The sequence below is a fragment of the Ammospiza nelsoni genome, chromosome 6 (genome assembly GCF_027579445.1).
Source record: "Ammospiza nelsoni isolate bAmmNel1 chromosome 6, bAmmNel1.pri, whole genome shotgun sequence".
NCBI classification, from domain to species: Eukaryota; Metazoa; Chordata; class Aves; order Passeriformes; family Passerellidae; genus Ammospiza; species Ammospiza nelsoni.
In genome coordinates this window covers 58,111,036-58,137,763 of record NC_080638.1, presented here as the reverse complement: position 1 = coordinate 58,137,763, position 26,728 = coordinate 58,111,036, and the positions used below count along the sequence as shown (strand labels likewise).

At 44.5% G+C, this 26,728-nt stretch overlaps 1 protein-coding gene across 1 annotated transcript in view; it reads left to right on the top strand.

Annotated features, from left to right (window-relative positions):
• RHOJ (ras homolog family member J) overlaps positions 1 to 23,218 on the top strand; it is a 62,601-nt gene extending 39,383 nt beyond the window's left edge. The window contains exons 2-5 of the mRNA XM_059474271.1: positions 7,035 to 7,093; positions 12,911 to 13,075; positions 14,163 to 14,258; positions 15,570 to 23,218. Of these exons, the coding sequence (XP_059330254.1) occupies positions 7,035 to 7,093; positions 12,911 to 13,075; positions 14,163 to 14,258; positions 15,570 to 15,716 (467 nt within the window). The 3' untranslated portion in view covers positions 15,717 to 23,218. The remainder of the gene's footprint in view (positions 1 to 7,034; positions 7,094 to 12,910; positions 13,076 to 14,162; positions 14,259 to 15,569) is intronic.
• Positions 23,219 to 26,728: the final 3,510 nt, after the last annotated feature.

Here is a 26,728-nt window from a genome sequence, read left to right as displayed (position 1 = left end):
TCACCACCTCATTAGACCAAGAGCTACAGGAGTGAAATCAGCTGAATCCCAGCCCTGGAGGCCTCTCTGTGCTCCCACCACAGGGAGCAGACTGGAAATGTTTTTCAGATATTGTAAATATCAGATGGGCAGAAGTATTTGCTCAGCAGAACATGAATCTCATCCATTGATGAGGTGACAGGGAATGGTGAGGTTTACTCAGAGCCTTCCTTTTGGAAAACATTGGCTCTCAGAGGTCTGTGTGTGCCTGGTGGTAGAGGATTCCAAGAGCAATTCAAAGCATTTAGTAAAATTTACATATAAAGTGGGGTATTTAGGCCAATTACAGGGTAAAATAGCATGCTTTTGATTTGCTTTTCAGAAGAATGTGGCTAAGCTGCAGGGTAAGTTTGGGGTAGAACATTGACTTGGCTGTAATCAAATCTTGTTTGTCATGAAGGAGGGAGTGGGAGAACATTCCTTGAGCATCAAATCACCCAAACTCCTGGAGATGACCCTGATGCATGGAAGTGAAGAAAGGCCCAGGCTGGAGTCACAGACCCTTGTGGAGCCAAGGGTCCTGTAACACCAGCTCTTACCTGCCCTGGGTGGGTCGGCCACAAAACATTGCAGGATTGCCTTTCAGCCAAAGCAAAAAGGGGGATATTTCCAAGGGCAGCACTGCAAGTGAGGCTTCTGGCTAAAGTGGGGACCAGTCACAGAGCTCAGCTGGGTGATTGTCATGGGTTGTCCTGCATGTCTGTCCTTAAGGTCTTACTTATTCTTTTTTTTTACTGTCTTTCTTTGGTGGCTGTTGGATTGTGGCATCCCCAGGACTTTGATTTGCAGTTTCCAGAGCATTCCCAGTTTCCAGAGCATTCCTAGCTTCAGCTGCAGCAGTGCAACATCTTCTGAAGGGTGGTCCACAGCAACAGAAATTTTTTCCCAGACAGTCACCCAAAAAATCAAAGCATTGTATGACACCTAATCCCTCTGTTTTATTTTCTCCACCTGGATTAGCCAAAGGAAGATATTCTGAAGAAAAATATTACCCAAAATAGGATTCAGAAATGTACATGAGACACTTGGAAGGTGCTATAAAAATGCACTGCCCACATTCACTTCGTTTTCTGATGGAATATTCAAAGCTCCCAATTCTTAAAGCCTGGGATATGTAATTCCAGCTCAGTTATTTCGATGCCTGACCATTATGGGAACCAGAGGGAATTAAAGATCTGAATATCTTTGATCTAAATGCCTTTGAGGTGTTTTTGAGTTTCAGTGCCTAGTTGGGACAAGGGTCCTCAAATTCCAGTACAAAAAGAAGACAATTTATAAACCAGAGTTTTGAAATCATTCTTTTTCAAACAAACTCCTACCAGAACATTCCTGTCCTGTCTGGTGTAAGCTCCAGAGAGCAGAAGACATCTGTAGAGTGGAGGGGAATTCCCAGTTCATTACAAGAGATTTCATAAAAGTGCATTTAGGAAGGAAGGAAAAATATTACCCAGTGAGCAAACACACAGTCAGTATCCCCAGGGACATCAGCTGCTGGAGAACAGACCACATTCACTGTGTCAGGAGCCTCACATCACAGGAATTACCCTGAAAGGTGCCTTAGAAGGAACTTGCTTACCAAGATCTCTCCTTTTGCCCATGTTCTGGTTTTATCCTTTTTTCCCAGATGAAAAACAAACAGACTTGGGCATTTCTAGTGCCAGCAGGTCAGCCAGAACTGCAGTTGTTCTTGTACTGGTGGCCATCCCTGGGAGTGCTCAAGGTCAGGCTGGATGGGGCATTGAGCAACCTGGTCTAGTGCCAGATATCCCTGCCATGGCAGGGGGCTTGGAGCTAGACTGGCTTTAAGATCCCTTCCACCCCAATCATTTTATCATTTTTTGATTATTCTGTGTTAAGCAACATTCACCAGGTACCTGTAATCATAGTGACCAGTCAAATGCACAAATTAATATTCAGAGCTTGCTACCTAGGGCTGAAGATGGCCCTTGTGAAAGTCTGAGGCTTGAAGCAGTTTAATTTGCCCAAAACCATGAGAAAGTCTTTCCACCCAGGCAGGTGCTGCCATCCCCGCTTGCTCACAGGCTCCTGGCTTCTTTCTCTGAAGCAGCTGGACCTTAATTTGTTAGCAGGAAGGCACTGGAATAAATAGATTACTTTTCCCATCTCATGTCACATTAGACACTGCTTGGCTCCTGTGTGTTTTCTGGCTGGGGGTTTCACAGTCTTTGGGTTCTGCAAGCACTTCTTCACTGGCATGGAAAATTCCCCCTGATGTGCAAATCCACTCTCCCGTGCCACAGCTAAGTGAGGCTGGGATATTGCATCCGAGCTCAGTGTCATACAGAGATTTATGTGTTGCTTTGCTCCATTAATCAAACTGAAGGTGTTCTGAGAGTTCAGCAGACAATTTATGTCCTATTCCTGTCAGTGCAGTGAACAATGCTGCTGTCTGGCTGAAGAGCTCTTCCATGGGTGCAATTCAGCCCCAAAAAGTTACCAAAGTACAGTGGGAGAAGGGTTGGGCAAAGATTGGCCACGGACAGGTGGATCTGGGGCAATCTGGGCATTGAGAACATCTATGGAAATTGTCACATTGTCCCCAGAAACACAAACTAAGCATGGATTTAAAAACAGCTCCCAGCTCAGACCTGTTCATGGTCCATACACAATGGTCCACACCAGGTCCTTCCCACACAATATTCCCATCCACACCTTGTCCTTCTGCTGTGGTGGCCAAGCTCTCTGTTGAGGCCCATTAGCAGAACCCCAGACACATAGACCTGCAAGAAAGCCTTGGAAGTGACCCAAAATAGCTATTCAAACTCTAGTAAGCAATACCCAGCTAATTTATGACCTAGCAATCATTTTTAAAGCAGTGTTTTACACATTCTGCACTTGGTTAAAATCACCTAGTGAAGGGAGGGGAGCATCTGCCCTGCTGCATCATCTGGTGCAACCCAGACTGGAGAGAAAGGAGGGCCAGGACTGTGCAAATATTCAGCCTCATTTTACTGCAGTCTCTACTGCACTCAGTGTTAAAGGCCAGGTCGTTTCAGTGCTTAATCAATACATCAACACAGTCAGTAAATGACAAGGAGAGTTCATATTTGTCTTGTTACTCCAAGACTGCTCATAAAGTCGAGTTCACAATCCCATAAAGGAACCTGCATTACCCCAGTGGCTGGGAAGGAATTCCTCATTGGCTTCCCATAGGCCTGTCCACGGAGAGAACAGGAAAAGATAATAACAGGGTAAGTAAGAGTAAACTGGAATAAAGCCAAAAGTAAGGCCTACAAATCTAGCAGGGCAATCTCAGCTCATAAATATGACCCACCAAGTGGATACTCTGAATGGACTTTTGCCTGACAGAGGCAGACTGATAAACTTGTGGTATAAAAAACACCATGAAGTTTTCACAGGCAAAAGCTATTTATTTCACAGGCAAAAGCGATTTATTTTTACATCTGTTTTGCCTGCTTGAAAGTGTGGTGGAAATTTTAGCACCAATACATTAATCTGGACATCACTGTTTCAAGAGCCAGGGATCATTTGGTTTGCCAGTGGGAGCCATTTGGTCCCCACTGCATTCAGAGCCAGGAATCCAAGGACAACACTTGAGGTTCTGCTGGGGTGGTAGCTGCAAATTCAGAGGTGATGTGGGCAGGAATAATATCCTCTGATGATGAGAGAGGCTAGAACAATAGACAAGAAGAAAGAAAATTAAAAGTTTGATGGGCAAAAGAAAAAGCAGGGGAGGGGGAAAAAAAGGAAAAAAGTAAAAAGGAGAGAAACAGAGAGAAAAAGAAAGAGAGAAAAAGTAAAAATATAGCACTGGTGTCATGCAGAAATTCACAGCAGGACACATAAGGGACAAGACGTAGAAGCAGAATTAAATGTGATATGCAAGCTGGATAGACTCAGGATGTATTTTTTCCAAGAGCCCTTGCAATTCTTATCCCTTGTGTGGGGGAAGAGTAATGGTAGGACACCACCAATCTCTTTATTCCCCCTCAGCATTTCCCAGAGGTGACCAGGAGCCAAACTGAACTGCACAAGCCATCAATCACTGCTCAGTGTGTGGCTCCACAGACCTGCTGCAAAACATCCACCGTGACTTCATGGGCCACAAAGCACAGATAAGAGTCTAGGAGTTAAATCCTTCTGGCAGAGCACAGCACACTCAAGGTGGACTGATCCTCCATCCAAACAGCTTATCTCCAAACCATATTAATTACTGGAACACGCCAGCAATTTGTATCTGCACCAGGGCTTTTTGCCAGTGCAGCTCTCTCAGTCAGATGCCACCAAGAAAGAGATGGGCCAGCAAAGCTTCACAGCAGAGTAAATTTCAGCTTTTAAGCTTTTTAAGCTTAAAGCTTTTTAAGACTTTTAAGATGTCTTTGCAAGCAGGACCCAGCCCAATCTGCCAGTGCTCAGGGTGAGCCAGCAGGAGAAGCAGAGCTGGATAACCCTGTCAGCACTGATGTGTGCCACACGGCTCTTCAGATTCAGGCTGATCTGCACTGTCACAGACATCTTTTATGAAAAAATCCTTTCCTTAGGATTTTTCCTCCTGAGAGGCTGAGAGGCCTCAGGAACAAAATGTAAACAATGGTTATCTGCTGCTGTGGAATGCAACAGGTGGACCTGTGATTGGTCTCATGTTGAATGTTTGTAATTAATGGCCAATCACAGTCAGCTGGCTTGGACAGAGAGTCTGAGCCACAAGCCTTTGTTATCATTCTTTGCTTTTCTATTCTTAGCTAGCCTTCTGAGGAAATCCTTTCTTCTATTCTTTTAGTATAGTTTTAATACAACATATATCATAAAATAATAAATCAAGCCTTCTGAAACATGGAGTCAGATCCTCATCTCTTCCCTCGTCCTCAGACCGCTGTGAACACGGTCACAATCTGCACCTCCATGTGCCTCACAGCTGTCCTGAGAGCATCCTGCTTTGGAGGAGCTCTGCAGGCTCCCTGCACATTCCACAAGGACTGACAGGGAACTGCTGTTCACAGCCCCAGAGACCGCGTGTGCTCCCAAACACCACCTCGGCCAGCTGTGCACTGCAGCTGGAATGCTGCCTTCAGCTGAAGGGTACATCTTCACAGCTGGTCCTCGAGCAGAGTAAAACCTCCAGAGCAGGTCTGGCTCCTGCATTTCTTGGCACAAGGGCGGATTGGAGGCTTGTCAAGGTTGCAAGTTGGGGAAAAAAAAGCAAATTTCCCACTGCCTCCGGTGAGCTGCGCTGACACCTGTAACCCCACTCCTTCTGAGAAGGCAGCTAAGAAAAGCAGGAGTGTTGCCAGTAACTTACACAGTTCATACCCCTGCTGGGCATTCTGGGATTCCCTACACCACAAGAAGTTGAAAGCCACGGCACCAGGGAGGATTATTTTAAATTATTTCATTCAAGTCAGGTTGAAGGAAGAGGATGGGGCATCCGGACTGTCTCCTGTCTGTGTTGGGGTGACCATGTCCCCACTCTTGTACTTCTTTCCCACCTTGGGCATCCATGCCCAGTGTCCATGGGAGCTGCAGAGTGCAGGCTGAGATGAGCAGAGGGAGCTCCCTCCCCTTCCCCACCTCCTCCTGAGTGCACATCCCAAGGCAGCCCCTGCAGTGCACAGTGCAGCCCATCCTGCTCTCATCAGCAAGTCTGGTCCCCACCGAGCCTTTGTACTTCCAGGATGTCAGGTTTGCTCTCTTTATGTGCTGACAACACTGCTGTGTCTCTGCAAGCAAATAAAGCTGCTGAATAGTCAGCCTGTCCAGTCACACTGGCAGAGACTCTCAGTCCAAGAGATCTCAAACAGGACATTGTTCCCCAGTGCAGGAGCTATTAAATTCCATAAATTTGTAGCTGCTTTTCTGCTACAAATTTTATCACAAAACAAACAAAAAAAAAAATCAGCAAGATGATGCATGATGTTTTCAAGCGTCTTTTTTTTTATTGTCCAAAATAACCATTACTCATACCCAGCCCTCATTAATTACAAGTTGTGATCACCTGATGGGCACCAGTCTGAGCCTCTTCCCCCATTCCTGACAAAGCTTTATGTTCATTCCTATGTTCTGCCACTTGCCCTCATGTTTAAAAAAATTAATAGTCCATATGCTGCAACAATATAATTATTTTAAGCAACTTTCCTGACAAATGTTTGAAGGCTTCCTGTTGACTAATGGGTGGAACTGGACTGCCCCCCTTCCTTTCCAGTTGAGTAGTAATGATTTAAGCAGATTAACTGGTTAACTAAATGTCATTAACCCAGATCATGTCCTGTATAAGAAATAACACTGGTTACAGGAATCAGCTTATAATGGGGCAATGAGAAAACATTTTTGTCAATGTCAAAATTTGTCAGTGGGCTCAAAATGAAGTTCATAGTGATTTCTGCTAAAGGAGTAAATATGCTGGATGTGAGCAACAAACTAAGCTTTCCTTCATTTGCCACAGAATGTGGTCAACATCCCTGAAAATATTCCAGCTCCTCTTCTTTCCTGTCCTTCAAATCAGCCACCACACAGCCCCAGGTACTAAACAGTGCCACTGCACCTGAGATGGCACAGGGCAGGACAGCTGCACCTCCAGTGAGACCCACCAAACACCAGCCACTGCTGAATGCTTCATCATTCCACAGCCTGGAAGGAATAAAATAATAAAAAATCCTCCCAATGATCCATGACCAACCCACCCCAAAGCCCATGGTGGGGAGGCAGGAATCCTATGCTTTCAAGTCCAGGGTGTTCATTTGGTGTCTGCAGGGACAGGCAAATGTCCCCCTGTCTCTGGACCCTGATGGCAGCAGTGTGTGCAGCTCATCACCCTGGGCTGTTTGTACAGAAATAAGATCTTGGCATAAAGGATTTGCTTTTGTTGTGATTCAGTTTGGGTTGGATAGACGTGCTGGGTTCAGGATGCCCAGTTGAGGACGCCTGCTAATGTGTCTGTTGGCATTTTGGGATTAAAACACATCAAAATGAGGCCACTGGCCTGTGCATAAATAACATTTCTTGTTTCTCTCTGCCAGTAACCGTGACTGTGGGAGGACAACAACACTTGCTGGGGCTTTATGACACTGCAGGGCAGGTAAAGAACTGCAAAACATTTATCATTTTCCTTCCCCATGGTTTGTTTGTTACTGTCATACACTGGGGTTTGTTGTTGGTAATGTTTGTGGAGTTTGTTGGGGTTTTTTTTTCACAAATAATAGCAATCAGGTTTGAGTTGTAATGGTTGAACTGCTGACCCTTTCATTTTCATTCTGTTTCAGCAGTAAAACACACACAAATACATTCATCCCTGAGATTTTGTTTTGCCTAATCAAAAAAAAAAAGTTTGTTGAGGCTGTGCAACCCCCCATATACCCACCTTCCTACTGCAAATACCATGCTTTGTGTAATCAGTGTTTTCTTACCTTTACCACATGGTGGCATTGAAGATACAGAGAATAATTCCCATTTTCAAGATCAGAAAACTGCTATAATTCAGCACCAGTCTATCAGTTACCACCAGTTGACTTTTTAAGTGGTAACCCAGCCAGATTTGCATCCACCCCAACATCCCAACATTCTTCTCCCAGGACAAGTGTGTCCATTACAAGAGAGTCTGAATCCCATGCTTAGTTACATTTTGAATTCTTTTGCTGTTTCCACTGTCCACACTCTGCTATGGTGTGATTGCACTCAAAGCTTGCAGAATAATTTCACCCCCTGGAGAGAAGGAGAAATTATTTCTCACTGCTTTGCTCTGCCAGCATAAGGAAGTACAGAGTAAAATACACATTTTTTGTGGTGAAATTTCCCTCTCCTGACTCCAAATGCCAGTGAATGACAAAATAAAGAAAGGGACATAGTCTGCACAGAAACCTTGCAAAAAATCATCTGCTGAGAGCAGAGGGAGGAGGCTCCAGGTTCCTCATAGACTGGGAATGTTGTAACCCACATCCACCAGCTCCTCCAGTCACAGCTGACACTGAAGCCAGCAGGAGAGAAAGCAAATTTGGGAATTTGCTTCACTCCCTCTGGGTTCCAGCAGCCCTGGATGCAGGGCTTTGCTTCCACCAGGAAAGCAGCACCTTCTTGGCTGTGCTGGTTTTGGCCATGACTGACTGCTACAAAAGGCACAAACAGTGCAGAAGGAGACCCTGCTGTCTGCAAAAGGCCACTTCAGGCAGAATATACTTTGCAGCACTGTGCAGAGAGATCAAAAAACCCACACCAGAACAGAATGTCACTTCCAGAAAAACCTGCACTCAGCAGAACTGGGGCTTTGATGCTTTGGGTTTCACTTTCTTTAGTTTTATTCTTATCATGTCTCTGTAGGCAGCATCAGACTTAGCTGCTTTGGTGGCCCTTACAGACCACACATCTTTCCTATCCACATGGTGAAAACTGATGATCCAAAAACCAATCCCAAAATATGACCCAAGCCCTTGCCCCATGTCCAAATCCTGTTCAGTCTTTTATTCTGTGTTCACAAACTCTGAGCTCAGAGCCTGTGCCATGATCCATCAGCCCTGCAAGCCTTTGCAAGCCAGACTGGAGTTATATTCAGTTCCCAGTCAGTTTTCACCCCGTGCCTTAATATTCCTGCTTGTTTTTTAGGGCTGAAAGTTCCACCTGCCACCCATTTCCACAGCAACACCTCCTCTCACTCATTTGTCCTCCTGAGCCAGAAGGAACACTCAGCTGTCTCTTTGACAAGCCTCACCCCTCCATCCATTCCTCAGCATTTTGCTTCACACTAGGCAGTTCCCCACCTGCCTCCAAAGCCTTTCTGCAGCTCCCCAAGCCCAGGTCCCTTCCAGACCCTGCTCCAGAGGACGTGGCTCTCCAGGCAGAGCCCAGAGCGTGAATCAGCCCCTGATGACTGGATTGTCCCCGTGGAGGCTGCAGGGATGATGCTTCCCACATGCTCCAGTTATAACAACAGATCATCTGGGTTGTTTCCTCCCTCCTTCTCCTTGTGCTGTGTGGCTTTCCAAAGGCATCAGTGTGAAGTCATAGCCAGAAATAGCCCTTGACACTGCGATGCTATAAAACATATGCTAATGAAATAACAATTTAAAAATGTACTCCTGCAGCAGGACCCTCTGTCAGCCTGAAGGGAGAGCTGGCACAGACCCCAGATTTGAGGTATCTGGCTTTCTGTATCCCTGGCACAAATGGTCCTAGGAGGAAAAAACTGTGGTCTCTTTGCTGGGCTGGACTTAGGTGCAAAATGCTTTAGCAGAGTGTACAAGAGATCAGCACAGTAACAACATAAAAACAACAAAAAAAAGCCAACTCTGCTGCATTTTTGGGGCACAAACACTGCTGAGCTGATGGCCAAGGTGGAGGGGAGGGAGCAGCACCAACTGATCTTGGTTCTGGCAAGTCACAGGCAAACAACTCAGCAGGGCCAGGTCTGGCATTTCCAGGCCAAACCAGTGGCCAGGCAATGTTAACTGGGAAGCCTTGAGCTCCCTAATTAGCAGGCAGCACAATGCAAGCATGAGCCGGGAAAATAAATAGATAAAAATACATTATTGATCAGCCACAGCCTAAGCCGACAAGGACTCAAGTCCCTTCCCAAACATTACTGTCACTTGCTGCAGCACTCCTCCCTGGATGGGCCACATACCCATGGAAATATTCAGCCCCTTTTTTACATTTTTTGTGAGATTGACCATCTCAGAATGAAAAATTACCCAGTAGGGCTGTCTTTTCTAAAGGTCCATGTCAAGGTTTATTTTATTTTATTTTATTTTATTTTATTTTATTTTATTTTATTTTATTTTATTTTATTTTATTTTATTTTATTTTATCTTATTTTATTTTTTATTTTATGTTATTTTATTTTATTTTTTGCAAGGCCATTAGGCCTTCCTCTGAAAGACAGCTACAGAGAAGGGATCCTTGTCTGATGTGGTTTGGAGGATCCTGTTCATGTTCCGGAGCCCAGATCAACTCTTATCCATGATATTTGTGTTTTAACCTGTCTGTGAAAAATCCCATGTGCCCTGGTGGGAGGTGAGACCTCTGCTATGAGATGCAGGGCTGTCCCTGCTTACAACTTATATAATGCTCTGTGCTGATAGCTCAAATCAGGAATGCTCTTCCTGAAAAAGGATTTTCTCGGGATTCGGAAGGAACAGGAAAATGAAATTAAATGCAGGCTCCTGGAGCTGTCACAGCCAAGCAGAGTGCTCATGGTTTTAATCTGCAGTTTTAATGGTACAGTAAGTCCCAGCCCCTCTAAATATGCACGTCTGGAATATTGAAAATAGCTATATTTAGCAAATTTCTTCCCAAAACTCCTGCATGAGGATTCCTTGAGGCTTGCTGCCACCACGTGGCTGGTTTAGGAGCCAAACCCAAAGCACAGAAATTATCTTTGCTGGTATCAGCCCGTAGTGGCTGTGCCACAATCAACCTCAGGTTTCACGTTCTGCCTTCAAACAATGTCCCATAATCAGGCCGGGCTTTCCTAACCCACAGCATCCACATAAAACTGTCCCTACAATGCAATTTCTCCTCTGATCCCATCAGCTTGGCATCCACTTTGTCTCTATTAACCTCTGCTGGGGGCTGGCTGCCACCTCCAGAGCCTTGGATAAATCTCCTGTCACTGACTTTGCTTCTCCATGAGCTGCATCGCTGGTGCACAAACCCCACAAACACCACAAACATCTCTGAGAGGTTTTTTTCCCTGCTATTCCTTGAATCCACTTCCATTCCTAATCCACTTTCCTGGGAGGTGATGCATCCAAACACTTCCTCCTGTAAATCCTTCTTCAGATCTTTCTATGCCACTGTAAAGACACAGTTATGCCACTTGAAAAATACTCTGATTTTATCCCAAATACTGTGGCTGTGAGGGCTGGTGGAAGTAAATGAGAATTTATTCTTCCTGTCAAAATAGGTTTGGGACAATAAACATCCAGTTAGACAAAACAAAACATTTTGTTTGTGTTTCAGGATGCTTTTTTAAACTTTTCTTTCCTGACACAGAGCTAAATTTGGGCTCATGCTTCCTTTCAGAATAAATAATTAAATTTTGGGGGATTTTTTTAGAAACAGTTGGTGCAAACTGGTTTTGAGTAATTCATTGGTATATTTTGGAAAGTAGTGTTGATCCAGAAGGAGTCTGGGTTAATTTATTACTGTACAGTCAGTGAAAAAGAGACTTCAGAAAGGTGATTTGCCAGTCTCATTTCACAATTAAGTCCTCTCATTAGCTGACCCAATCAAAGCAAGGCAGAAATCAGGCTGCACTAAAACATCATCTATTCTGACACACACTGATACAGCCCTGCATCACTTTATCCTGCAGGACAGGCAGCAGCTTGCATTGTTCCTGCCCCTAATGTGGGTTTTCTCTGCCTAAAATAAATGTTCTCAAGTCTGAGAAACAGCACCCAGGTGTCTTTTTTCCCCCTTTTATTAACCTTATTTCCTTTTATTAACTAGTCTGTATCTGCAAAGCAAATCACACCAGCTGAGCTTTCACACAGTTATAACCCAAATCAACCAGACTGCAGAGATTTGAGACTTGTCCAGAATGCAGAAGCTATAAACTGCAGATCTACATTGCAGTCAGGCTTGACAGCAGCATGTATTATTGTTTCCCACACTCCAACTTTGTGTTCCTTTCCCCTTTTTTAATTCTGGAACCCCTAAAAAAGCCTTTGGAGCAGATGTATCCTCTCTAAAAAGCATCTGTTTCATTGCACTGGAGTTTTCTAAGAGGTTTCATTGAACAGTACCCACCAGACACAGCTACAAATGCTCCCACAGTCAGACAGAGCCAGGCTGTCCCTTTCACATTGCTTGCAAAACCTCTGCTTGCTCTCAGTTTCTCAAGCCTGAAAACAGACCCAAATTCTTCCCTGAAACTCAGCTATCAAAGCCAGCTCAGGACATAGCACAGCTGTGATTCGAGTGTCTGAAAATTCACTTTCTTCACCACTATGGAGAAAGCATCTCCTTCCACCATGCATGGCCTGTGGAAACACTAAATCACCCACAGTGAGTACCCAGGTACTGCAGGCTGGATTTGATCTGCTTTTTGATTTCAGGATGTCTTGTGCTGGCTGGCACACTGCTGTGCACCCTGCAGGACTGTTCAGCATCACCTTCTGCACCAACATCTCCACAGACAACACAAACAAGACTTGTTCACACAATCACAGCATGACTGAGGTGGAAGGGACCATCAAAATTATCTAATTACACACAGACACCTCACCAGGGATAGGGACACTTTTCACTAGACCAGCTTGCTCACAGCCCCATCCAGCTTTGAACAGCTCCCAGAGAGGTGGCATCTTTCAGCTCTTTTTGGTAAAATGCTGATAAATCAGCACCCTTGTTCACTGCAGGGTGGTTCCCACCCTCCTTCCAGCAGCCACCTGGAGCTTGGGAAGTGTGAATGAGTATGGACAGTGCTGACCCCTTCATCAAACCCAACGTGACACCTCCCCTTGCAGTCATCCCCTCCTTGTGACTGTCACAGACTTCTTTTATGGAAAATCCTTTCCTTAGGATTTTTCCTCCTGAGAAGCTGAGAGGCCTCAGGAACAAAATGTAAACAATGATTATCTGCTGCTGTGGAATGCAACAGGTGCATCTGGGATTGGTCTCATGTTGGTTGTTTCTAATTAATGGCCAATCACAGCCAGCTGGCTTGGACAGAGAGCCCCGAGCCACAAACCTTTGTTTTCATTCTTTCCTATTCTATTCTTAGCCAGCCTTCTGATGAAACCTTTTCTTCTATTCTTTTAGTATAGTTTTAATATAATATATATCATAAAATAATAAATCAAGCCTTGCGAAACATGGAGTCAGATCCTTGTTTCTTCCCTCATCCTAAGACCCCTGTGAACGCCATCACAGTGACACTCTTGCTGTTGTCCCCTGGCAGGAGGATTACAACCAGCTGAGACCCCTGTCCTACCCCAACACAGACGTGTTCCTGATCTGCTTCTCCGTGGTGAATCCTGCCTCCTACCACAACGTGCAGGAGGAGTGGGTGCCTGAGCTGAAAGTCTGCATGCCCAACGTGCCTTATGTCCTCATAGGAACACAGGTAAAGCCTCTCCTGAGCATCTGGAAAGGTTTCCTATTGAACTCATAGGAAATTCAGCCAGATTTTCCCATTAGAGGAAATTTCAGGGACTGGGAAAGGAATCCAATGTGCAGGTGTCCGGACTGGCAAAGCTCATCCCATATTTTTATTCAAATATATATTAATGTGTCATAAATACCTATAGGGAGAAAAGTTTTCATACAGGTCTCTGATGAGGAGGAAAAAAACCATCAAAGTTTGTGGCTAGAAGCTGAAGCTAAACTTCAAACTAAATTTTAAGAATGGGAGTAACCAGCCAGATGACATGGGAAGGAAGTAGCCTCCCTTCATGCTTTTGTATCAACATTACAACTGGTGACTCACCATCCTGCTTGTGTTACAGTGATTGTCAGAGTGAATGATCAAACCCCTTTATTTTGGCCTTAAAATCTATTAATCTGTGAATCAAATAAAAATGCATTAAATATGGGTTTGTTACCAAGACAGAGTGGATAGAGATTGTGAGGGTAGGGATTCAACCACATAGAAAATGTCAGAGCACTGGAGAGTAACCTAAGTCAAATTCGAGAAACAGATCAAATACTGGCCAAAACCAAAGTCTTCATGCCACAGGAAAGGCAAATAATTAAAAAAATTGTTTTCTACACTACACTGGAATAATCTAAAACACCCATTTAAAAATAAAAGCATTATCCTTTGAATCACACAGTCTGAAAATGGACAGGTTTGAAATGCCAGAATACTTCACTTTGATGTTTTCCGTGGAAACAAAGGATTTTGTTTCAAGCCAGAGTGAGCTGTGTCAGTCTGTCTGTCAGGGTGGGGTTTGGGTGATGCAGTGCAGGGTTGCAGCAGCTTCCCTGACCAGTGGGGTTCTTTCCTGTACCACTCCCATCTGAGCTGTGGCCCAACAACCTGCAAAGGAGAGTTAATTCATGGTAAACTGAAAGAAAAATAAAAGGTAAGTAAATGTGCAATTCATTTCTGAAGTATCACCTGAGTTGAGGAGTGATACAGATGCCCTGATGTAAAGCCATGAGTGTCTGCCTGAAGAATCACAGCCCAAATTTTGTGTATTTTGCCTTAGATTGACCTCCGGGATGATCCCAAAACTTTGGCGCGGCTGCTTTACATGAAGGAGAAACCACTCACCTATGAGCACGGAGTGAAGCTGGCAAAGGAGGTAGAACAGCTTCTTCTGATGCCAATGAGGCTGACTGATCCCAGCTTTCCTCTGGGTTTCTTTCCTCAAGGCTCCCCCAAAGCCCCTTGGCCCCAGACAGAGATTGGAGCCTCTGTTCAAACAGGCTGGGCCCAGGCACACCTTGTGACCCCTGAGCTTCTGCTGCAGTGTCAGCTGGAACGTAGAATATCCTGAGTGGGAAGGACCCAAAAGGGTCAATGAGTCCAGCTCCTGGGCATGCACATGACAACACCAAAAATCCCACCATGTGTCAGAGAGAATGGTCCAAACACTTCTGATCTCTGGCAGGTGCCATGACCAAGCTCTAAGAAAATCTTTGTTCCTCAAGGTTCCATGTGAGGAACACAGGACAGCAGGCGGCAAATGGGCACCAAAACAGATTTTACTGCCTGTTTTATCTAAGTCAAGTGTTTCTCACTCAGGGTTCTGCCAGGAGATACATGTGGCAAACCCCTCTCTGCAGTCAAGCCACATCCTGTCAAACTCCTCCCTACCCCTTACAGAAGCACAGACAGCTGGATTCCCACGTATCCATGGCACTGCAGGCAGCAGAGAAGGTGCTCCCAAAGTTTCTGTGGGATTGTACATTTCTCCTGGAAATGCAGGGGGTCAGAATCACTCCCCAAGCTCGGGGGTGCAGGATTCTATATCCTGGCATTGTCCCCTTTCATGCTACAGGTGCTATTACTGTCCCTGGCCCTCAAAATCAGAGCATCCATGAGCAGAACAAGCTTAATAAGCCACAAGGTTGCTGAATAAGCTGAGGCTGCTTTCCTAGGCCTCTGTGGGTGTTTGTGTCATGCCAGCACACCCAGGAGACTCCTATCTCAAAATGATGCTTCCCCATTCCCAGAAACCAACTGGAAGCCCTCCCCAGGTAGCAGCTCCCTGGGACTGAGGGAGGCAGGACACAAGAGTGACAGTTCAGGGGGGCAGAGCCAAGTGTGTGAGGGGTTCAACTCCAAGCCAGCATTTCCTCAGAAGCCTCCCCAGCTGCACAGGCAGGAGGCCAAGCTCCTGGTCCAGCCCTCAAACATGGGTCCAGCCCCTCTCTCTGGAGGGTTGTGCAGGGAATTCCTGCCGCCATTCACCCCCCATATGGTGAGATACTCGTGTTGATGCTGATTCCTCAGGATGACCACATGAGCCTGTCCCTTCACCCCAGATACAGCCAGATACAAACAGAGAAATTGCCTCACTCCTTTCTAAATGCAGGAAGATGCTGGAACAGCATCACTCTGTGTCTCCCAACAATGGTTACTGACTCTTATTTTCCCTCCTCTCTTTCAGATCGGAGCCCAGTGCTATCTGGAGTGCTCAGCACTCACACAGAAAGGCCTTAAGACTGTCTTTGACGAGGCAATCATGACCATTTTCCACCCCAAGAAGAAGAAGAAGCGCTGTGCAAAGTGCCACAGGTGCTGCACCCTTGTGTGACGTCCCCTGGGAGGCAGAGCCAGCTGAGTTCAGTGAAACCAAGCAGGTTAGAAAGGCAATGAAGGTCACACACAACTGAAACGGGGAGCATGACCAGAAAAGGGTCCTTCTTACCCAAATATAGGAGCTCTCCATGCTGTGACACCTCCAAGCTGTATCACCCTTGGCCAACTCCTGTCTCTGTGCTTTCCTAACCCTCCAGAGCTGTTTGGCAGCCTGCTCCCACTGCTGCAGACTGCACCAACAGAAACCAGGATGCCTGCTTGGCTCCCCACCTTAGGAATAAGGTGAAGGTGGCTTGTGACAAAACAAAGAGCTAAAGACAGCAAAAGAAACAGGAGAAACTCCTTTTGTGGCCTTAAGTAAGAATTTATCAAAATTAGGAATTTGCAATCCTTAGGAATTGGATCTGAATTGACTGAAAGCACATGGAGATCTGTAGAAATCTAATATGTAAGATATACACTATAGGTAGGATGTACTGTAAAATTGCTTTTCTTTTATAAGACTTGCTAGTTCAGGAGATACTTCAGTTTGTTCAAACCACATGGAAGCAAAGGTGGAGTGATTCAAGTTTATTTTCACTTAATGGTGAAACTTCAGAGCATCAGGATGTTGCTGCACCCAAGCTATCAAAATGGATCAACATTTACCTCCAGACTCAAGGAATGTTCTTACAACTAAAAAAAAATTGCAAATAACTGTATTTTTTACAGAAGAATGTTGAGGCTGAGCCATGTTTCCTTAAGCTGGGAAAGGAAGTACAGAGTTGTAGCATTAATGTATTGAAACAAAGAAATTCTGCCACCAAAGAATGTTGCCCTAGACATGAAATAGCAGCATGGAACAATCTATCTTCCAACTGAGAACAAGAAGGAGACACATTGCCATGGCAACTGAGAATTTACCTTACAGATCAGCTGGATTTCTACATCTCACCCAACAGCCAAGAATAGGAAAAAAAAAAAAGAATAAAGCCAAAGGTCACACCAACTTTAAGTGCTTTGAGGTGATCCAATTGCCTTAAAATTATCCTTTTTTTATGAAGTATTTCTGTAAAAAACCTCATCAAAGTGAAGTTGTGAACTTGTTGACTTTTTGTAGCCTCCCTCCTCCCATTCATTTCTTCTCTGTCTGCTCCCATTTCTCCACTTTTACAGAGAGTTCTGTTCCACAGTGTGGCTGCAGTCCTCAGGAGGGGACTTTTCCACAAGTGGCAGGTGCAGCCACCAGCATGGAGATGGAAAACCCAGCCCATGGGGAAAGGAAGCTCCTGTGACCTCCCCTTGCTGCTGGGGAAATTGTGCCTTGTGACTAAAGGCTCTCCCAGGACCCTGCAGCTTTGCACATCGCAGCACACAGACACTCAGAGATGAACTCAAGGGTGTCCTTGTTACCTGCAGCTGCCTCTGGGTACCCTGGCAGTGCCACAAGTCTGCCTTGTCCTGGATTTCATTCCCCAAGCAGGAAATCCCAGCACCAGCACGCACAGATTTGAAGATGTAACTCCTTGCAGAAGCTGTGTCTGTAGCCCGCGTGTCCAGGAGTGCCAGGAGGGAACAAGTGACAGCAGTGGGACAAATGTCCCAGGCTGGGGACACGGGCCCTGCTCCCCTCTGCTCCCCATCCCAGAGACTGGCAGCCCTCTCCCCTTGGGGAGCATGGTGTCCTGGCTGAGAACACACCTGCAACCAGACAAACCAGGCAACTCCAGAGCTGGTGCTGGCCACAGTGACAGCAGCAGGACGTGGGAGCAGCAGCCAGGGCACGTGGAAGGGACCAAGGCTGGTGCAGTGCCCAGTCCTGCATCAGGACCTGGCTCATGGATCTGAGCTCCTCCCTCAGCACTAATTCCATTTCCTACAATTGTAGGATGCTTTGTGTTGGAAAGGACCTTAAAGATCATCTCATTCCAACCCCAGTTTACCATGGACAGCCACAGAAACCAGCTCTGACACCCCAAAACATTTCCAGGTAGAAATCAACTCTTCTCTCTGACCAAAGCCATCAGACTCGAGGCAAATGCTTTGCTCTTTTTTTACCCAGTGGCTTCCACTCACCATCCCTTTCCCCTTGCACAGAAACATGGATGAAAACGCAGTTGAGCCATACCTGAGACAGACAAGTTCCCCCCATTGCTGGTGACTTTTTTGTGCATATTTTCTGTTTGGTTTTAATACTTCAGAGGCCCTGGCTGCTAAATCCCAGCTCATGCCATGCCACAGAGTTTGTGTCCATCCCCAGGCAGAGCAGTGAGTGTTCACCTCAACAGGACACTGTCTATCAGCTGAACTATAATGTGTAAAAATAGAGTATGAGGAGAACTAGGTATGGATTAAATAAATTAATATTTAGGCTTACAACATGACTAGAAGTCCAGTGAAACAACAACAACAAAAAGGCCTTGAACAGATTTCAGGGAAATTATATCTGCACAGTGCTGCCTTTCACTTCAGTGGAAATTAATTAGGATGATTGGTTTAGCTCATGTAGGTTGCTGGAGAGTGATGTATGAGTCTCTGGTGGAAGAAGGTGAAGTCTGGTTTAGCTGAAGCACAATGCAAGGGCTCAGGTTGAAGCTGCCTGGTTTTCTTAGAGCTTCAAAAAACGTGGAAATAGAGGAAATAGAAAATCCAGAGTGACAGCTGAGCTCATCCTAACATAACCAGCACACCAGAAAAGTGAAATGGAGCACCCTGGCATGCAGCAGGGAATGCCACAAATAATTAAATTGGGTTTTTTTGCCTGCCACTGAGTACCAGGGGTGATTGTTAATCTTAATAGAATGGCATGGGATCAGCAGTAAAATCAAAAATCAAGTGAGAAGTTGCAGCATTGATGTAACTGCAGTGGTTTGAGGGAAATAACCTACAAAACATATGGTGATGGAGAAGCTGAAATGCTGCTGCCCTAATGTGTTAAACTGCAGCAACCTGAACAAATCCTTGCATAGAGGAAGCAGATAGAAAAGTGTTAATATACATACAAAAAAATATTCAAGCTAAGCAGGGGTTTCTTTGCACTTACAAAATGGAACATGTCGAGCTTGTGAGACAGTAAAATTTCAAGTTTTGCAAACTGATTTTGACCAAAATTTGAATTCTGGGAGCTGCAAAAGAGGGACCAGAGGTTACAATCCACTGAGAAATGGCCTCTGCACTTCATTTATTTTAATTTTTCTTCAAGCAAAAACAAATGTTTTTTGAAAAGCCATGTTTAATGCAGGTCCCATAAACATTCTTGTGTTAGGTTATGTACACACACCTGTCCATGAAACATGGCAACTTCTCCAGGATCTGCCCTGTTACACTATTTTTTGGGGGGAGGCAGGGGCAGCACAGGCCAAGAGGCTTTAGAAAGGGTTGCAGGCAGATGTAAGGAGAGTCATTGACTATCTGGCAAGTCATACCTAATGCCTTTTTTAAAAGCAGCAGATGGTGTGTGAAAGGCAGTAAAGCTTATTTTCAGAAAAACCACAACAGCAGACATAGTGCAAGTGCAGGCATAAGGCCACAGATATAAACTTCAAGTTATTTTTCAAGCACCATTAGTAATAAGGAAAGAAAATCAATAAAGGACTGCCAGGTGAAAGGGGATGGGTTTACTCACTGTGAGATGAGCTAGAAATCAGATCCCAATTTCACCTTAAAAGGAACACTGTTAAGGAGATTCATAAAGGTTAGGAACCATCCCTGCAACTTATTTGACAACGTCCCCTAAATGCAGCTGAAGTCAAAGCCTTTCCTGACAGAGCTGCCTTTGCTAATAGTCTGCTGTCATTTCAAAAGCACTCACAACTTACAGAAAACTTGCTGGATCCTGTAAAACTCATCTCCTTTGGCCTCTTCTGAAACCTTCCTGTTCTACCCAGAGTTCTTAACCTGAAGCTGCTGTTTCAAACAGAGTTCCCAAAGTATTTTCATGCAAACCCCTGCAAGGAGAGATTAGAGGTATTTGAGAAAGATCTCAATTCATCAGAGAGTTGTTATCACATTAAAACCACCTACAGATGCCTCTGCCCTTCAGAGCCCTGTGAAAACACCAGGACAGTCCTGCCACTTCCAGCATGACTTGAAGGAGGTCCCACAAAAACTCACAAAGTTTGTCCTGCGCCTCCCAGAGCTCTGAAAAGTTGGGGAGAAGGCAGAAACAAGGCTCTAACTCCACTCAGGTCCATTCTCATTTGTTCAACTGGATATATGCCCTGTGTAGGTACAGAACTCACCCCAAGTCCAGTATGAAAATCAAAACAACCATTTCAGCAGCTGACATTGATATTTGTCATCTTTTTTTCTCTTTAAAGCATTCAAAATAGACAAAGAATTAAATATTGTACTTATTGCATCTTAATATGAAATAAAGTTATTCCAAATACTTTTACTAAAGGGACAGATTTTGGCAGTCCTCCTCCTACTGAAGAGGATCTCTTCACAAGGAACTGTCTCCAAGTTGTTCATGTCTCATTCCATCCCACTGGCACTGCTCAGGTCATGAGGGAGGCTCATTGGTGATCTGTCCTTGCAGTTTAATTACCAGAAAATCTCTGCCAGCTGCTCTAGTGGTGGTGGCCTGTGTTCTTTTGAATCCCTTCAGGAATGGTGACCCAATCACTACCCTGGGCAGCCCATCTCTGCCTTTAATTCATGTAGGAAAGTTGCCCATCTGCTTTTATACCTTGCTCTGAGCCTTTGACCTTTTCCTGTACCTTTTTTCCCCAAGTGACACAGCAAATTCCTCTTGACTCACCACACCGAAACCTCACCTGGATTAAAAATAACTTGCAGTGGCATCAATCTGTCTCAGGCCAGGATTGTCTAAAAGCACATTTGTCTTCTCCCACAAAGAAATTCACATGCTCAAGTTGGCCCAGGGACCATTTTTTAAACAAAGAGGGAAAATGCAGGAATGTGGCTGCACATGCCTTTCTCCAAGGATTTTCTTTTTCCCTGCGGAGGACCTGTGATGTTGTTTTATCCTACATTAAAAAAGGAAAATCTGGAAATAACAGAACATTTTGTTGGTTCACAACTCTATAGGACTGGAGGAGCATCTGCTGTGACAGGAGGTGAGCATGGCGTGACCTACGTCAGATAACTTCTAGTCACATTTGAGCTCTTTGCAAAAATGAAGACAAATTTCCACTATGAATGTTTATTTTCCTCCTCTTGAATAAAGACCATCTGAAAGCAGGAAAAAGCCTCCCACTGATTTCGGTAGTGGCTTGTGATCTCAGCTGTCTTCACCTATCAAAACAAAATAGGAATAGAAATATTTTTGCATCAAAAAGTCAGGACAAAAATCACCAAGTCATGAATGCAACAGAATCACTTCTGCTTCGGGGGAGAGCTGCAAAATCAGGGCCGTGAGCCACAGTTAGTCAGTTTGATCCTAAACCTTGAATTTCATTTTAAGATGTTAAGGGGACACCCATAACTAGAACAGCAACAACAAAAAATCTTCAAATTCTCTTTTCTTTGTTTCAGTTAAAGCTTTCAGAAACATGGGAACAAAAATCTGTTCTCTTGGGCAGTTCCAGGAGCCACACCATGACAGCAAAAAGAGTCAGAAGCTCATTGTAAGGAGGAAAATTACTTCAGAAACCCAGAGCAACAAGCAAAAACTCATGTGAATTGCTGTCAGTGGTGAAAAATCCCTTCAACTTTGAAAATATGGATCCCCATCCCTTTTCAGATTGTGCAGACCATAATGCAGTGTTTGGCTGCTGCTAATTATAATGGGAGGGTGGGATTTTCAGAGATGTTCTATGTTGACTTCATTTCAATTCTCATTAAGGCAATGGAAAATTTCAATGGGGTTTTCCACATGACTAATGTGAAAAATGCTGGAGAATTTTTATGTTTCCTCCTTTTCTGACCTTTTATTTTGGCTGACCAAGCCTTGAGCAAACAGATACACTGAGCCAGGTCCAAGAATCCTCTATACCTTCTGGCTGCTGGTTAAGGACTCCTGAAAGGAGTTGGGGCATCCAAAGACTTTGCTGATGTCACCTTTGGAGGCTGGAGCTGAAACGCCTCAGTTCAACCACTACTGAGCTGAAGATGAAAGTTGCATTTTATTAACAGTGTAATATTCAAGACATATGGTTATCTTTGCTTAAAGACCCTAAACTCATTGCTGTCACTTAATTTCATCTCATGCCATTCAGAACACCAAGTTTGATGTGGTTTTGGTGAAGATCAGTTTGAGCTCTCACTGATACCAACTCTGGTGAACTTTGGTTGGAAGTTAATGAATTCAGAGTAAACAGTTGTCACCAGCCTACAGTTCCCAGATCTTCCAACACAACATTTTTTTGTATTGATAACATGAAAACTTTGTCTGATGTCTGTCAAAGTAGTTTGTGGGTAAATCATGTCCAGAGTGTGGCTATCATGTTGTCCCTCTCAGTATTTTTCCCCTGAATAGGCAGCTGCTCTAACTGCATCACAGACCTGGCAGGCACTGAACTGCCCTGTCAGCATGGAGATAATGAGCCAAAACTCCCCCCAAGTCTGTAAATATTAATTCCCTGATAAGCAATAACAAAAAGTTATGTGTGAAGGGAAAGACACTAGCAAAGTCTTCTTCACTCACAAGTAGAAGTGACCCAAGCCCAGGGTGCCAGCTGGGAAATGCAACAGAGCAGGACATGGTGTGGTGGCAATGATGCCCCAAAAAATATGGACTGAGGCTGATGAATGGGCCGGGAGATGCCTCTGTGGAGTCACACCTGGGTACCCAGGGCTCAGCAGCACCTTGAGACTGGGAGGATTCAAAGAAGGCTGCATAGAGGAGCAGGGAGATGGAGTGTGAGGACAACTGAATCCAGCTCAATGTGTCATGATGTTGATGTGCTTCTACAAATACAAGAATTTCACTGCACAGAGATTCTCCGCTACCCCAAGAACACAAAGACAAGGACATTTCATTCCTTTATTTTCATGCTTAATAGTTATACTTAAAATTAATTCTTAAGAAATATTTAAAACTAACAGTTCAATAAGTTATTCTGATTGAATTTGTTAAGCAGATGCAATGACCTCAACACAAATCAGAACCTAACTCATCACCAGTCAGGTCTCAGCTGGTTAGGAGAAAGAGTCACTTACTTGATGTGAGCAACTGAATTTTTCTCTCTTAAAAGTTGCTGTGTGCAATATTGCTGGAATATGGGGTTGGTGAAACCAAAGGATGGGCACTAAAGCAGTATGTCTGACTTTTGAGTGGCATGCCTTTTTTCCAAAGATTAACCAAATCTTCAGAATTCAAAGCAAAACAATTTCAAACCAAGGAAATTCAGTTTTTAAGCAAATGCGTTCTGCATAGTTTAAAAATCATGTAAACACTATTAATTTCCTATTTACAGCACATAATTCTGTACTCTTTTGTTTATCATCTTTTAAACATGTAATTACTGTATATTGTAATGCACATTAATAATGCACATTAATATCATTTATTGTACATAGTTTATTTTAACAAAATAAATGTATTTCAAAGTATTTTGACAGCATCCTTTTGGGGAGGTGTGCTGCTGTGTTTATTTTCCCAGATGCTCATCACATGCACCTTGCAGGACTTTTCAGGTAGGAAAAACACCTACCAACATATTTTGGCAAGGAAGATGATGAGCTGTGCACCCTGTGGTCCAGCAGCCAGGGCAGGGAGGGTCGGGAGGGAAAGTGAAAGGCTTATGGTGATGAAGAATTTACATGTGGTGTGGAAATAAGAATATGACTGGCTCCAGTCTCCCAGTATAGAGATGTGGGTATGTTTTTTAAAAAAATAACAAAATTAATTACCAAAAAAAAATTTTTAAAGTGCCTTTGATACCCAGCTGTTCATTAAAATTCATTTCAAGGCCAGAAGCAATCTCATTGACCAGCTGGTCTGGTCTTCAAGTTAAGCCTAGAAATGCCACCATTCCTGAACATCATCCCTCATCTTGGTTGGACCAAAGCAGGTTTCACAAGAGGAAGCCTCTTTTCATCTTCCTGCAGCTTGTGAACCTCAGCTTGTGAACCTCAGCCCTGCCTGCAGCACTTGCAGAGAAAAGACAAAGCATATCAAGATTTATTCCAAATAAAGAGGCACTACAGCCCAAATCCCTGGCTGCTGTAAATGGATACATCCTCAGAGGAGCCAGGACAATCCAAGAGGGCACAGCATATAGCCTGGAATATATTTTATTCACCTTCCCCAGAGGAAGGTGGCATTACTCACCAGACTTTCCATGGCCTGATTTTATCTGGGAAGAAGTGGCACGGAGAGCCCACATGTCTGGGGTTAACAGCAATGTGCCAAAGGAATCCCCCAGAGCAGAAAATTCCCAAATTGCTGCCAGATAAGGTTGGGTGGATGTAGCCAAGGGAATAATGGAGCCATTAATTTCTACAATAAACCTAATAATTTATATTTATCCGGCAGGCACTGAGTGCACTGCAGGATAGAGATGTGACTGGGCACAAGGTGCCTCACAGCCCATACACTGCAGAACACAATGTAGAGAGGAAAAAACCACCTGTAACATCATTCCCAGTGTCCAAAAGGGAAACTGAGGCACAAAGAAATCCACTGCTTTTTGTGGGAGAGAGAATACCTGAGGTGTCACTGCCCTTGTGACAAAAAAAAAACCACTCCTTGCAAACATATACCAAAGACAGACAAGCTGTTCAACTGCTTTGGACAGGTTGGGTGGTGACATCTAAATCCATGGCTTTAAAAAGCATTAAAATGCTCCCAAGGAGGTGACATTTGCCTGGGAAGAAGCTTCTCATATGGGCTGTGTTGGCTGCCTACAAATTCTGGGCAGGATGTACCACCCCAGCTGCAGCATTAAGGATGTGAAAATTAAAGATCTGGTCACAGGTTGGGACAGGACAAGGAGTAATGGTTTTAAACAAAAAGAGAGTTGATTTCTACAAGTGTTTTACAGTGAGGATGGTGAAACACTGGCTAGAGAGGTGGTGGATGCCCCATCCCTGGGAACATTCTAGATGAGGTTGGACAGGGCTTTGAGGATTTGGTCTAGTGGAAGATTTTCCTGATCTTTGCAGGCAGGCTGGACTAGAAACAACTCAAACTATTCTGTGATTTTAATTATAAAAATTGATATGAATTTAACAGAATTAAGACCTACTAGTGTAATAACTTCTGGGGGTAAAGTTCCACATTTACAATCTGGTATTGATTGGATTTCTGTCACTCAGGGCATCACACAGCATCTCTTTTTCTCTCCTCCTTGAAAGATCACCATAAAGCATTCTTCTGATTTGGTTTCAGTCAGTACATCCTTCCCACCTCCCCCTTCTGTTCCTCAGGCTGGCTGCATCAGTCAAACCCCTTTTCCCACCCTGCAGTGTTTTGTTCTGATCACTTGCTGAGGTTTCTACTGTCCCACTGTGTCCGGGTACAGCCCTGATTTCCTGCTGGCTGCAAAGGAAGTTTGCCACTTTCTAACCCTGCCTCTAATCCTGACACTGCAGCACAGCCAGACTCCATCAGAGAAATTCAGTGAAGGAAATGACTTCACACCAAGGAGATGTTTTGCAGGTGTTCACAGCTCTGGCAAAGAGTTTGTAGGAGCTTATAGATGTTCTACGTGAGAAATCTCTACACACAGAAAAGGAGGGACACATTGCTTGAAATTGCTTTCATACTACAGCTTTGAGGTTTATTAAGGACACAAAACAATTTGCAGCTTTCCCATAATAACTGTAATGCCAATTGACAATATCAGAGGGATCCTGAGGTGCAATTTGAAACTAAACATGAGGATTTTTTAAAGGGTAGTTAAACTCTCCATCAGCAAAAAAACTGCTCCTGATGCTGTTGGACAGGGCAGTCTCTATTCAGAATTACAGAATGGGTGATCTTCCTACTCAGTCATAGTACAGCTTTCACAGATAAAAAATATTATATCAACCAATAAATTAGTGGTTAAATTAAATCTGTCTCAGTGTGGACAGGACACCTGGGGTAGTTTCAAGCATGCATCCCTGTAAATGAAGGTGACTGCATCCAGGAGACAAGGCACTGAGTGGGGGGAGACAGGTGCAGGTATTGCCCTGAGCAGCAATTCTCTCCTAATGGCTATCTGAGAAGGTGTCTTTGTTTTGTGAGCTCCTTTGGGCCTCTCCCACTTGGCAAATCTTCCTTCGTTCGCTGAATTTTCCATTTTGCTCAGGGGAGAAATGAGGGATGAATGTGAGTGTGTCCTCCTGCAGGTGGGAACGAGGGAACAAAGGCCCTTGTGTGGCTGTGGTCACAGGGGGCTCCTGTGGCAGCCCCCAGGTGTCCCCCTGGTTTGTAAGGAGTGGGTCTGGGGAGGTGTGAAGTGTCCTGTGGAACATCTGCTCTCTTTCCTGTGCTGGACATGTCTCACCCACCATTATGGACACTGCACAGCTTTCCTGCAGGCACATCTGGCTGTCCCCCAGCCCTGTGTGCACCCTCAGAGGAGCAGGTCTCATGGAGCTGTGGGAACACCCTTCCTTAGCTCCCTCTTTCCCACCACCTCAGCCAGGGGCTTGCAGAAACCAAACCATGATCATTGCATTTTGGCTTGGTCCCTCTGACTCTGGAGATTGTCAGGAGAGATGCCTTGGGCTCTGCAGAGTCTCACTGATTCCACGTGAAGCCATTTCCCCTCCAAATCCCTGGACAAAAGCAGATGGTTCTGCACATAATGTGAATCTCTCTGGTTTCCTCTTTTTTTCAGGAATTGTCCCTTGTGAGGCAATTTATTTTTTTTTCAACAAAATAGCTCCAATAAAGAAAAGCACTGAAATACATGCTTAACGGTAAAAGTCCACTGATATTAAGCAAAACACTTAATCATGAGCTTAAGTCCTTGGCTGAGTCAGGGCTGAGTATGCATTCTCCCTAATTTCAAGGTAGTGATCTGAATACTTATTTCCATTTCATTGGCCTTGAGACCTTTTTCTTTGACTGTTACTCCTGAATGACTGCAGGGTAAGATTAACTAATGGAGCTGGGAGGGGGATGTGGTG